The 13,057-nt window shown below is 40.3% G+C and overlaps 3 protein-coding genes across 3 annotated transcripts; all 3 read left to right on the top strand.

Annotated features, from left to right (window-relative positions):
* Positions 1–618: 618 nt before the first annotated feature.
* On the top strand, positions 619–2,778 carry LOC124414498 (15-hydroxyprostaglandin dehydrogenase [NAD(+)]-like). The gene is made up of 9 exons (XM_046895446.1): positions 619–627; positions 733–873; positions 1,060–1,078; positions 1,458–1,555; positions 1,755–1,881; positions 1,973–2,079; positions 2,156–2,329; positions 2,404–2,558; positions 2,643–2,778. Exons 1-9 carry the CDS (start codon positions 619–621, stop codon positions 2,776–2,778), a joined length of 966 nt encoding a protein of 321 aa, XP_046751402.1.
* Positions 2,779–3,978: 1,200 nt separating this feature from the next.
* LOC124414497 lies at positions 3,979–9,136 on the top strand. The gene is made up of 12 exons (XM_046895445.1): positions 3,979–4,092; positions 4,175–4,301; positions 4,396–4,502; positions 4,574–4,747; positions 5,454–5,602; positions 5,683–5,810; positions 7,595–7,698; positions 7,759–7,885; positions 7,984–8,090; positions 8,255–8,428; positions 8,534–8,688; positions 8,821–9,136. The coding sequence occupies exons 1-12, from the start codon at positions 4,000–4,002 to the stop codon at positions 8,948–8,950; spliced, it is 1,575 nt and encodes a 524-aa protein (XP_046751401.1). The 5' UTR covers positions 3,979–3,999; the 3' UTR covers positions 8,951–9,136.
* Positions 9,137–9,492: 356 nt separating this feature from the next.
* LOC124415052 (15-hydroxyprostaglandin dehydrogenase [NAD(+)]-like) lies at positions 9,493–13,024 on the top strand. Its single transcript, XM_046896319.1, has 7 exons — positions 9,493–9,560; positions 11,509–11,563; positions 11,726–11,852; positions 11,933–12,039; positions 12,291–12,464; positions 12,616–12,770; positions 12,839–13,024. Exons 1-7 carry the CDS (start codon positions 9,508–9,510, stop codon positions 12,969–12,971), a joined length of 804 nt encoding a protein of 267 aa, XP_046752275.1. The 5' UTR covers positions 9,493–9,507; the 3' UTR covers positions 12,972–13,024.
* The last annotated feature ends 33 nt before the right edge of the window (positions 13,025–13,057 follow it).

Here is a 13,057-nt window from a genome sequence, read left to right as displayed (position 1 = left end):
CAGCAAAGACGCAGTAGTGGAGGATGATGAGGTAAATTTCGAATTTATTACTTTGCTCTACTTAGAGTGACAGCTGCGAGTCCTGTCCCCTGTCAATAAATATCTTTTTACGGAATGGACATTGAAAAGAAGTGACGCATATACGGCAGCGAACAAAGTTGCGGAATAAAGTCTTTATCCCGCAGTTTTGATGCGCAGTTCGAAGTGCGCATCCCAAACTGCCGAATAAAGTAGCTTCGTCGAACAGATCGCGACATAACCTCACTCTTCGTTTTGCTTTTCAATACCCATACGGTGAAAAATATTGTATGTGGCATGCCCGTAAACCGTTTTTTGGCTCGGATAATTTCAGTACTCGCTTCCGGCTCGCTTCCGGCTCGCCTTCAACTCGTCCTGAAATCTTTATCCTTGCCAAAAAAACAGGCGGTTTACAGGCATGCCACATAAATAGCTATTGCATCCTCAATCTTGGATGGTAGAATAATAACTTCATGTCGCCAAGACTAAGTTAATTGAATAACAAAATCGTTCGAGCTTATCTTAAGCTGATTGTATAATAATATTGTTTCAACGACTTTGTGCTTGCTGCAATATACCTATTGCATACCGCATCATATAATGCAATGTGTAAAATAAAATAATCACTCTAAAGCTGATAACTGATAATACCTCAGAAGAATTAATTATGTTTCAATAATAACTGACTAATCAATAAAAAATACTTCTGATTAGTTCGAAAAATTTAATGACTGGTCAATGTGTCCAATCTTATCAGCAGATATTATTGAGGTTATGCAATATCAAGAGTCGATATTGGCGAACGTCGATCATTACTTCCAAGAAATTCTCCAGGACCGGTCTTGTGCGGTTGAAGTGAGTTAAAAAGAATTTAATCTTATTACAAAGAAGTAATCGGAAGCTATGTTTTTGACAATGACGTCAAGGATTTCGCTGGATAATATATATTGCGGTACTCGTGATACCTGAAAATCTCAAGCATGGAGTCGTCCTCGGGACATTTAATTTCCAATTACATTTAGAGGAAACAGAAATTTACAGATAATGCTCGTACCAGAAAGTAAGAAAAAAAAAAAAATGCCTTTTTCTCTTCCTTTCTATTATAGATACGTAGACATATATTCTAACTGCAGTGGCTACACATTACATTTCACAATTTTTTTATTAAGGTCGAGCTGCTGGTACGAGCAATATCTGTAAGCCTGTGTTTATTTTAGATGGTAATTGGAAATTAAATGTCCTGAGGATGACCCCAAACTGGAGTCGAAACGTTGACACCAAATTATTGTTGTTAATAAACGATAAAATACATCAAAAAATAACGGTTCAACTGATTTTATAAATGACACAAGTTTTGAGTCACTCGCGTACTTAGAAAATAATTGCAGTCAGATGGTTGAAATAAGAACTGATCAAATTTATCGACTTCAATGTTTTAGGAATGGATCATATAGCAAATAAAATTGTACTGGTCACAGGCGGAGCCGATGGAATCGGCTTTGCCTACGCCAGAAGATTTTTACAAAACGGAGCTGCGGTGAGTTAGTTAAATTAAATATTAATGTCTCATTGTTGATTTTTTTGATGATTGAAAACTTGAAAGGGGTTCGTAATGGTCGTTTGTGGCAATAAATACAAATTTCGAATTTCGTCAATAGCTCAAATGGTTTTCACTTGCAATAATAATCGGTAAAAAATTCAATACACTATATTAACGTGATATTACGAATATACAGCACGTGGCTATTCTCGATTTGGCCAATTCCAACGGTGACGAAGCGGTGAAAAAATTGGAGAAGGAATTCGGAAAGGGAACGGCGATATTCATCGTATGCGACGTGACGAAGGCCGAGGATTTTGAGGGTGATTTGCATGAAAAGACATAAAGCGAAACCGGGAAAGAATTATTCACTAGTAAGAAAGTAAGATACTGACGCTAATTCAACACTTGAAGGTGGATTCGCTAAGACAGTGAAAGAATTCGGCGGACTTGACATCGTGATCAACAACGCTGGAATAATGGACGACTCGCGGTGGGAAATGGAGATAAATTTAAACATCGTAAGTGTGTAAAAAGCGCCGACGATTGCACGTCTCCAAGACTTTTTAGTCCCAATTGTAAGATACGCAATTTCAGACTGCCGTAGTGCGCGGAACGCTACTGGGCTTCGAGTACATGGGAAAAGACAAAGGTGGTAAGGGTGGAACCATAGTGAACGTCTCTTCGATATTGGGCATCGTCCCAATTTGGACTTTCCCAGTTTACTCGAGTACCAAACACGCGGTCATTGGTCTAAGTCGTTCGTTCGGAGTAAGTTGGGCAAGTTTTTTTTTTTTTTGTAAAGAAGGTTGTTCGATTGATGGTTACGTTTTTTGTTCACTCAGCACCCGCATCACTTCGGTAAAACAGCCGTCCGAATAATGGTGATGTGTCCAAGCGCCACGGCTACCCAACTGATGACCAACAACCCAGAAAGTACGCTGGACTGTCTGACTCCGGATAACGTTAGGGAAGCTCTGGCCGATTTCCCAATCCAAAAGTTCGTATAAAGTTCCTATCATCTTCGGCTTTTACTCCACATAAATCACAACGATCATTGTCACGTGACGTTTTTATATCTTAGACCGGAAGCGGTAGCCGATGGGATGATGCAGATGATCAGAGACGGGGATAACGGCAGTGTCTGGGTGGTTCAGGCAGGAAAACCACCCTATGAAGCTCAGATGCTTGATCAGGCAGTGGAGAAAGTCAAGGGCTGAGGGGACAGTGGATTCCACAACGTGTCGAGACCCGAGACTGTCGGTAAAAGTGTTTCGCATGATTGATAAACGTTTTGTTCGAAACGATTCTAGGTTTGAATCTGTGCTGATTCTGTTTTTAGGCTGTTGAAGCCTAGATAAGACAGTGAAGAGAATCTCGACCTTTAGAGCTATACTGAAATGCCAGATCAACAAAAAACCAGATTTTATATATTTACTGTATTTTGGTTCGGCTGATAAATAAATGAACGAATAAAAATAATTCATGATAATTCTGACGCAAAAGTTTTACGCTATCCAGTGATGGTATTGGATGCTTATAAAATAGAAGTTTCGAGATTAATTACTCAGGTTAATCACCTCAAGTCCCAATTGTACCTGTAATATTTGCAAATGATTTTATCGAAGGTGTGTGATAATTGAAACGATAACAAGAGCGGAAGGCGATAACGTACCAAAGGTTATGTTCACTGTGTATAACGATTTTTATCTCCAACCTTACTATTGGCTTCATACTTGATCTGCGTGACGTTTTGTCACATCACACATGGCACAGATTTCGATAAGGATTCATAAGCATTTATGGAAGATTCTGGTTCAACCGGATCACACTTCTGCTCCCTAGTGAACCATTTTGACAGCATTCGAGATCTCTGGTTTTTGGCTAACCCAAAACAATTGTTCTAGAATTATAGAAGACTTGTGTCGAATCTTCTGCCAGTTACTCATCTTTCGAATTTTGAAAGAAAAATAGGACTTCTGGACACAATGGACGAATCCAAGATTTATATATTACCTCTCTGATCTCGAAAGAACGCGATAAAGTCCGTATTAGTGGTTTTCGAAATCACTGATAAGTAGCGTTCGATGGATCATAAAACGACACAAAAAAAACCCAATTCCATGTGAATTTTTATATCTGCGGCTTAAGGCGAAGAATGGATAACACTTTCGTATGCACTGCGTATCTTATCATATTACTCGAAAATACGTGGTCCAGTTATCTTGTTTTATAATATCTTAATAGCACAGTGGCCACCGAGCTAAATAGATTGCGCTCAAGTGAGTATTTATTTAACAAAAATTGACCACTCGTTTAGTTCCCAAGTGTATGTAAACTAGTTGACTTCAACTCGGTAAACGCACGCAAGTATTCCACATCCTTGTAAAAACGAAGATGGTTTTTTTCTAGGAAATAATCGAGTATTAACCCCTTCAGATATGGATATTAAGGGTAAAATCGCACTCGTAACAGGAGGAGCCAACGGCATAGGTTTTGCCTACGTTAAGGAACTCTTACGTAACGGAGCCGCAGTAAGATTAAAAAAGACATTACACAAACCGTCTCACTTAAGAACGAACCTTGATTTCGACCAAATTTTTAACTTTCACACAGAAAGTGGCCATTCTTGATTTGGCGACCTCAAATGGCATGGAAGTGGCGAAAAATCTGAACTCCGAATTCGGACATGGAAAGGTGATCTTCGTCGCCAGTGACGTGACGAAAACCAAGGAGTTCGAAGGTAATTCGGAATGAAATTACGCGAACTAAAATAATCATTTAACCAATTTCCAAAATGTGTAAGAAGCAATACTATGTTTATTTAACATTCGAAGCCGGATTCGCCAAGGCGTTCGAAGAATGCGGTGGACTCGATATCGTGATAAACAATGCCGGGATAATGGACGACACGAAATGGGAGCTCATGGTCGATATTAACTACGTGAGTGTTGAACTAGCGTTAAATAGTGAATCATAACCTGCAACATTTCTCCGATCTTTAATCGTTTGCAGAACGGAGTTGTGCGCGGAACTTTGCTGGGTCTGAAATACATGGGGAAAAACATGGGCGGCAAGGGAGGAACCATTGTCAACGTATCTTCAATCGTAGGCTGCCAGCCGTCTCCCATTTTCCCCATTTATGCTGGGACCAAATACGCCGTTATCGGTCTCACCCGATCATTCGCGGTGAGCTTTTGCCTATTTTCGTTCACCATGGAAGAGCATTTCTTTGCAAGTGCAAGAAAAATTTTGGTGTCGATTTTTCTGACTGTAATTTGGTGCTACTTGAACAATATCTCATATCAATCTAACGCTATGTCTGCGTGCTAAAGGATCCCGCTGAGTCCATATGGAACTTGGGTCCCGTTAGAATGGGCTGGATTTTCGGTATTTTATTTCTCATGGACACAAGTCCCAAGAATCTGTAGCTTACGAGATACAGTCTTCGGAAGAGGGGTGGATGGATTTTTTGATATCTATGGATTGCGCGACTTTCAAGGATTACAAAGCTTCAAGAAGGACTTGAAACCAAATATATCGGTAAAAAACTGCACAACCGATTCGTTTGATTTCAAGTCCTCTCGAAGCTTTATAATTCATGACAATCCTGAAATCCATATATATCAAAATATCCATCCACCTTCTTCCGAAGTTTGTATAATCTCAGGATCTAGTAATTTTTGGGACTTGTGTTGTGTAAAAAAAACTTTCGGATCGGGATGATATTTACTATAATATAGGCCAGAAATCCAGCCATTTCGACCGGAAGCCAATTTCCATGAGGATTCTACGGTGTTTTGACCACCAAATTGGCCACAATATGTGTCCCAAAAAAGTTCACAGAGGCTAATTTGAACACAAAATCTTTTTTATTCAAATTCTTCCCATACAGGCACCAGAAAACTACAACAACACAGGCGTTCGATTACTAGCAATATGTCCGGACGTTACCGAAACCCAACTTATAACCAAGAGTGTCGGACGGTCGCTGAGCATAATAAACACGAATTCGGTGACAGAAACCTTCAGCGAAATGCAATCGTTTGTATACGTCCTACATAACTTTTCATGATTTCTGATCAATGATTTTTTGATAAAATTCTGATCTGATCATTTTTCAGAACGGAAAGCGTCGCCAAAGCTATGATGCAGATTATTCGCGAAGGAGAAAACGGCAGTTCTTGGCTGGTGACGAATGCTGAACCACCCTGCGAGGTCGACATTCCTGACAAGGTTGTGCGAAAGGTTAAATCTTAAGAGAATAATTTAATCGAACCGCCGAAAAATTTCGAAACGGTTTGTAGTACCCTTAAACCATTTATCGTCTTGTTTTAGACCAAAAACTGTGATTGTGTCGCATAATTGTTTAAGGAAATGAATAAAAGTTTATAACTCGCTCAATTATTCGCCTATACATTCAACACAACCTCATTACGTATTGACGCAAATATCTAGCAAGTAAAAGTGTTAGAAAGTTGATTCAGGCTATTTTTCTGAAATTTTTCAATTCCGGGAGGGGCAGATTTTGCTAAATGGATTATCATCAACTGAGAGTTATTCACCGCAGAGAACCCATAAGGTACTCTTGGTCAATATCTTAGAAAATAATAATTAATATCATTGCTAGATCAATAACGCAAGTTTGAAAGGTTCGAGACTACCGAGAACAAAAAGAAAAAAAAAAAAAAAAAGAAAAGAAAGTAAAAAAAAACACTCACCAGAGGAATGTTCTTATCTTTTTCACCGTTAACGGATTACAATAATCGATACATTTTAATACCACCGACAAGCGATTGTTACTTTGTAACAAGATTTTATCCTCGATCAAATTTCTTAGATGAGATCGATAACCTTCAATTGGTACCTACTTGTTGGAATGGCAAAATTTTTCGCAAACCAAATCCCATGTTATCCTATACTATTTGTATTATGGTTATCAGTGGTTCGGGATCTTGATATAACAAACTGGAGTTTATTATCGGGAGTTGGTTGTTTACGTTACTTGAAGATGACAATTATGTGAGACTCCCGAGCGGTTACCTTGGGATTAAAAAAAATACAATTCGGTCGATTCAAATCGCTTTACGACTTCAGATAGAAACCACGTACTTTCGGACAGGCAACTGATAGTGAGATTGAAATCAGATTTTAAGACTGGCTTGCGTTTTTTTTTTTTTGTGTTAATTTTATTGGTTATTTCAGAAGTTTTTGTCTAACCCTTAAGAAGTAACACCAATTTAAGAACCTTAAAAAAAAAACACGTTGTTTTTTTTTTGGGGGGGGGGGGGGGGAGGGGGGGGGCAATAAAATAATAATATTTGAGAAAGTTATTACGCTTACAAATATTAAAAAATTGTGACACTTGAGTGATCCTCGCTGGACATGCGGCACACAGTGTAACTGATGGAAATTTGAATTTGAAAAAAAAATCACTCAATCTACGTATCAATAGCGGCAGAAATACGTAAGCGATTTTCAATTCAGATAATTTAAACATTATTAATTAACTAAGAAGATATTTTTTTCTACAATCAATTTAATATATGTTGATAATAATTATTTGTATAATATTTTAACATTTGCCTTAATAACTTCCTCAAATTATTATTATCGTACCAGCTTTTCTTCCATCCAAAAAGAAAGTGGTCACAAAAGCGATTTCTTTTGTTTTTACAGCGGCGTTAGCCCTTAAGCAAGGCTTAGAATCAACGAATAATAGCTCCAGGGGCCAAGTTAAAATTATCAACAAGTAGTTACGATATCCGTGTAGTTTATAAACCGTTTTATCAACATGTACACATTCGATTGTTATCTATATGACAGATCATATTTTAGTAATATACGCATTAGAACAGAGGCGTATAAAACGACGAGATTTCTAGCTGATTAGTTTAGTTAGGCGTGACCGTAGGGTAAGGTGAGTTCTGGAAGTGTTAAATCCACATAAAAGTAAAGGGAAATTAGCAAATTGTTCGGGAGAGGAGTGAAAGTTTTTCCAAAAATCAATTTACCGGTTTTCATAATTTCTTATAGCTTATACCGATATGGACGTCAAAGGAAAAACTGCGCTCATCACCGGCGGGGCCAATGGAATAGGCTTCGCCTACGCTGTGGAATTATTGCGCAATGGAGTTGCGGTGAGTGATTGAAGCACGTATGTTTCAGATGTTAATGATTAATTACTAATTAATTATTAGCGTGTGGCGATTTTGGATCTTGCAAACTCGAACGGCGATAAAGCGGTGAGAAAATTGGAGAATCAATTCGGAAATGGGAAGGCGATGTTCATCGTCTGCGACGTGACGAAGGCACAGCAGCTTGAAGGTAGTTAGAAATAAGAGAATGATGTAGAGGTGCAAGACTACTCACAACGTCCCACAAAGTGCGGTATCGTGATACTTTTGCTTGTTCAACACTTAAAGATGCGTTCGCCAAGATTATCGAGGACTTTGGGGGACTTGACATAGTCGTGAACAACGCTGGCATAATGGACGATAATCGATGGGAACTTGAGATAAACATCAACGTCGTAAGTCGAACTACAAATGAAATATAATGAGTAAACCGATTTGCACTCGTTCCACTCGACTTCTAGATAGTACGAACTCAATTCATTCGCTAATTCCACCATTTTCTATCGAGTCGACCATTTTGAACTCATGTTTGTTAACGTACCCTTTACCCTCACGACAGACTGCACTGGTTCGTGGAACGTTGCTGGGCCTGAAGTACATGGGAATAGACAACGGAGGCAAGGGAGGAACGATTGTGAACGTCTCTTCGATCGCTGGCGTAATCCCATTGCTGATATTCCCGGTTTACTGCGCTACGAAACACGCCGTCATTGGTCTAACTCGATCATTCGGGGTAAGATTTAATGAGGAAATTCGCAACCAGATTACACGATCAATGGGTTAACCGTCTTTAACGGACCTTTGGTCTCATTGGACCCGTTTCTTCTGATCCATACAGCAACCTTATCACTACGAGAAAACCAACGTCAGAGTCATCGCGATCTGTCCGAGCGTCACGAATACGCAATTGATGACCGAGGCTGAAGATCGAAAACTCGACGGCATAACCGTGGATGTGATTCCTGCAGACAAGGCTTTGCTGCCCCTGCAATCGTTAGTATTGTTTTTCGATCCATAGCCAAGATTCGAAAGTATGTCTGTACGGGACGATTTTAATGATGTTCGTGAGTCGCAGCTAATGCTAAAATAGTAGTAAGTGCTAATAACGCGATTACCGTTCCTCAGTGTCGAGAACGTGGCCAGAGGCCTCTTGTACATTTTACGTGTCGCTGAACCCGGTACTTCCTGGCTTGTTGAGAAGGAAAAACAGCCAGAGCTGATCGTCATTCCTGATGAACCCGTGACGCAGACCTAAGCCGAGGAGAAGAAGAATCGGACTGCTTGTAGGAACCTGATCCAACTGGAAAAGCTGGTGAAGCGCGTTGGGTGTGAAAATTTATGGATGAATGAATCTGTATGAACAGTTCTACAAAAGAACCAAAAGAACGTTGTACAATTACTGTGTAAATAAAACTGTGCCGCATCATTGGCAAACCCAAAACAGAGTCATGGCTTACCACTCATTGGATATGACGAGGCTTCTACAGTGCAGAAAAAAGAGACTAGCTACCCCTTCTGTGGATGATAAATTAATGAATCGGTTCAAAGTGGATAACCTTCTGGTTTTAGTTTGGCAATGTCACAGTTTATCGTGCTACAGATAAGTTCGGAGGTACGTATTCGTGAATTAACTAATCAAATTATTTCATTGCGACTTGTTCGGTGGCTTAGATAGATTCGGAGCAAGCGTATCAAGTGAGAAGAAAAAATCTTGGCGATTCGAATACAAGCTGAGGTAATTTATTTCATATTTTGTCTGGATGGAACTCAATCGGTCACTGAATAGATCCGAATTTTAATCGCAAGCCTGGCATGAATTTTGTAGAAATGGATGTGAGAAATAAAGTTGCTCTGATCACCGGCGGGGCCAATGGGATCGGCTTTGCCTACGCTGTGGAATTATTGCGCAATGGAGTTACGGTGAGTGATTGAAGCACGTATGTTTCAGATATTAATGATTCATTATTAATTAATTATTAGCGTGTGGCAATTTTGGATCTTGCAAATTCGAACGGCGACGAAGCGGTGAAAAAATTAGAGAAGGAATTCGGAAATGGAAAAGCGATGTTCATCGTCTGCGACGTGACGAAGGCACAGCAGCTTGAAGGTAGTTAGAAATAAGAGAATGATGTAGAGGTGCAAAACTACTCACAACGTCCCACAAAGTGCGGTATCATGATACTTTTACTTGTTCAACACGTGAAGATGCATTCGCCAAGACTGTCAAGGACTTTGGGGGACTTGACATAGTCGTGAACAACGCTGGCATAATGGACGATAGTCGATGGGAACTTGAGATAAACATCAACGTCGTAAGTCGAACTACAAATGAAATATAATGAGTAAACCGATTTGCACTCGTTCCACTCGACTTCTAGATAGTACGAACTCAATTCATTCGCTAATTCCACCATTTTCCATCGAGTCGACCATTTTGAACCCATGTTTGTTAACGTACCCTTTACCCTCACGACAGACTGCACTGGTTCGTGGAACGTTGCTGGGCCTGAAGTACATGGGAATAGACAACGGAGGCAAGGGAGGAACGATTGTGAACGTCTCTTCGATCGCTGGCGTAATCCCATTGCTGATATTCCCGGTTTACTGCGCTACGAAACACGCAGTCATTGGTCTAACTCGATCATTCGGGGTAAGATTTGATGAGGAAATTCGCTACCAGAAAGATTTTATCAGTAAATTAGCAACCGGATTACACCATCAATAGGTTAACCGTCTTTAACGGATCTTTGGTCTCATTGGACCCGTTTCTTCTGATCCATACAGCAACCTTATCACTACGAGAAAACCAACGTCAGAGTCATCGCGATCTGTCCGAGCGTCACGAATACGCAATTGATGACCGAGGCTGAAGATCGAAAACTCGACGGCATAACCGTGGATGTGATTCCTGCAGACAAGGCTTTGCTGCCCCTGCAATCGTTAGTATTGTTTTTCGATCCATAGCCAAGATTCGAAAGTATGTCTGTACGGGACGATTTTAATGATGTTCGTGAGTCGCAGCTAATGCTAAAATAGTCGTAAGTGCTAATAACGCGATTACCGTTCCTCAGTGTCGAGAACGTGGCCAGAGGCCTCTTGTACATTTTACGTGTCGCTGAACCCGGTACTTCCTGGCTTGTTGAGAAAGAAAAACAGCCAGAGCTGCTCGTCATTCCTGATGAACCCGTGACGAAAACCTAAGCCGAGGAGAAGAAGAATTGAACTGCCTGTAGGAATCTGATCCAACTGGAAAAGCTGGTGAAGCGCGTTGGGTGTGAAAATTTATGGATGAATAAACCTATATGATCGTTTTTACAGAAGAATAAAAAGCACGTTGTACAATTACTGTGTCAATAAAACTGTGCCGTATTATTGGCAAACCCAAAACAGAGTCATGGCTTACCACCCATTGGATATGACGAGGCTTCTACAGTGCAGAAAAAAGAGACTAGCTACTCCTTCTGTGGATGATAAATCAATGAATCGGTTCAAAGTGGATAACCTTTTTGTTTTTAGTCAGACGAGGTCTCAGTTTATCGTGCTCCAGATAAGTTCGGAAGAACGTATTCGTGAATTGACTAATCAAATTATTTCATTACGACTTGTTCGGTGGCTTAGATAGATCCGGAGCAAGCCTATCAAGTGAGAACAAAAAAATCTTGGCGATTCGAATACAAACTGAGGTAATTTATATCATATTTTGTTTGGATGGAACTCAATCGGTCACTGAATAGATCCGAATTTTAATCGCAAGCCTGGCGTGAATTTTGTAGAAATGGATGTGAGAAATAAAATTGCTTTGATCACCGGCGCCGCCAATGGAATCGGCTTTTCATATGCCAAGGAATTCTTGCGAAACGGAGCTTCGGTAAGTTATCCCAGTAAAAAGTACTTTTTTAATTTGACTTATGAATAATTTGTTGGAACTGAAAAATTATGACCAAGCAAATATTCTCGATGCTTTGATGTGAGTATTAAAAAAATTCGGAAAGCACAAAGTGTCACGATGGTTAAATTTCAATCCGTACAGCACGTGGCGGTTCTCGATTTGCCTAATTCGAAAGGTGAAGAATCGGTGAAAAAATTGAACGAGGAATTCGGAGATGGTCGAGCGATATTCGTCGTCTGCGATGTGACAAAGTCTGAGGAACTGGAAGGTAATACCTTGTGTCATATTGAAACTTTACACTGCAAATAACGGGTCTCTGAAAACATTTATTTGTTACAAACTGTGCAGTTGCTTTCGCAAAGATTGTCAAGAAATTTGGTGGGCTTGATATCGTTATCAACAACGCTGGCATAATGGACGATTCGCGTTGGGAGTTAGAGGTCAACATCAATTACGTAAGTATATTCAATTACACGCGATGATTAAGCAGCTGACGTGAACCTTGAACTTGAATTTTTTTTACCCTGATTCAAAAAACAGGAATACTACGTCCTCTAGCGTCACCCAACGTATTTCGGCATCGGTAACTAAGCTTTTGGAGTTACAACTCAGGAATGTTGCCATCAGATTTTTATCTCTACATTTTCTACGTCAGACCCCATTTTCTCATTGCACAATTTTTCTCTAATTACAAACCTTTCCACAGATCGGCCTAGTGCGTGGAACGCTGCTTGGTTTCCAGTACATGGGAAAGGACAAGGGCGGAAAGGGGGGGACCATAGTGAACATCTCTTCCATAGCTGGAATTATCCATGCTCCAATGTTCCCGATCTACGTGGGCACCAAGTGCGCGGTCATCGGCTTGACTCGATCATTCGGGGTAAGAAGAGAGTCCTCGATGCACCTTGTTGCCCGGCACTTCAAGTCGAGATCACATCAAGTGGTTCTCGTTCATTGCAAGCGTTAACCGCACACTTCTTCAAAGCTTGGACGAACGGTCCGATTTCACGGTCTATTTCCAATCCTTTCAGCATTCGTATCACTACGAAAAAACTGGTGTTCGAGTTTTGGCGATGTGCCCAAGCGTCACGGACACGCAGCTCGTAACGGGGGCCCCAAAGAGAACCCTGGACGCCGTCAGCCCAGAGGCTGTGACGGAAATATTGAGCACTTATTCATCGCAAACGTTAGTATATTCCAGAATATTGTTAAATCATCTTTGTTTCAATGACGATAATCAAGTTTGACCATCAGGGCAGACAGCGTGGCGCATGGCATGGTCCAAATTATACGTGACGGAAAGAGCGGCAGCGTTTGGCTTGTTGAAAATGGAGAACCGGCGTTCGAAGTTGACATTCCCGATGAGGTGATCAGGAAAGCTTTGTAAATAAGGCAATAAAGATTATTACCATTTCAATAGTCAGCAAAAATTATAAAGTGAATGTACTTCAATTGTACTTGAACTGAACTCAA

Source organism: Diprion similis, chromosome 14 (assembly GCF_021155765.1).
Source record: "Diprion similis isolate iyDipSimi1 chromosome 14, iyDipSimi1.1, whole genome shotgun sequence".
Lineage (NCBI taxonomy): Eukaryota > Metazoa > Arthropoda > Insecta > Hymenoptera > Diprionidae > Diprion > Diprion similis.
Note: the sequence above shows the minus strand (reverse complement) of the source record. Positions and strands in the feature narration are given on the sequence as shown.

Excerpts from the sequence above, each read along its gene's own strand:
- LOC124414498 (XM_046895446.1), top strand. Across the intron at positions 2,080-2,155 it reads TGGAGATAAATTTAAACATC|ACTGCCGTAGTGCGCGGAAC; the intron begins GTAAGTGTGTAA and ends ACGCAATTTCAG. Across the intron at positions 2,559-2,642 it reads GCCGATTTCCCAATCCAAAA|ACCGGAAGCGGTAGCCGATG; the intron begins GTTCGTATAAAG and ends TTTATATCTTAG.
- LOC124414497 (XM_046895445.1), top strand. The coding sequence starts at position 4,000 with ATGGATATTAAGGGTAAAATCGCACTCGTAACAGGAGGAGCCAACGGC. Across the intron at positions 4,503-4,573 it reads TCATGGTCGATATTAACTAC|AACGGAGTTGTGCGCGGAAC; the intron begins GTGAGTGTTGAA and ends AATCGTTTGCAG. Across the intron at positions 8,091-8,254 it reads TTGAGATAAACATCAACGTC|ACTGCACTGGTTCGTGGAAC; the intron begins GTAAGTCGAACT and ends CCCTCACGACAG.
- LOC124415052 (XM_046896319.1), top strand. The coding sequence starts at position 9,508 with ATGAATTTTGTAGAAATGGATGTGAGAAATAAAGTTGCTCTGATCACC. Across the intron at positions 11,853-11,932 it reads AAAGTCTGAGGAACTGGAAG|TTGCTTTCGCAAAGATTGTC; the intron begins GTAATACCTTGT and ends CAAACTGTGCAG. Across the intron at positions 12,465-12,615 it reads GCTTGACTCGATCATTCGGG|CATTCGTATCACTACGAAAA; the intron begins GTAAGAAGAGAG and ends CAATCCTTTCAG.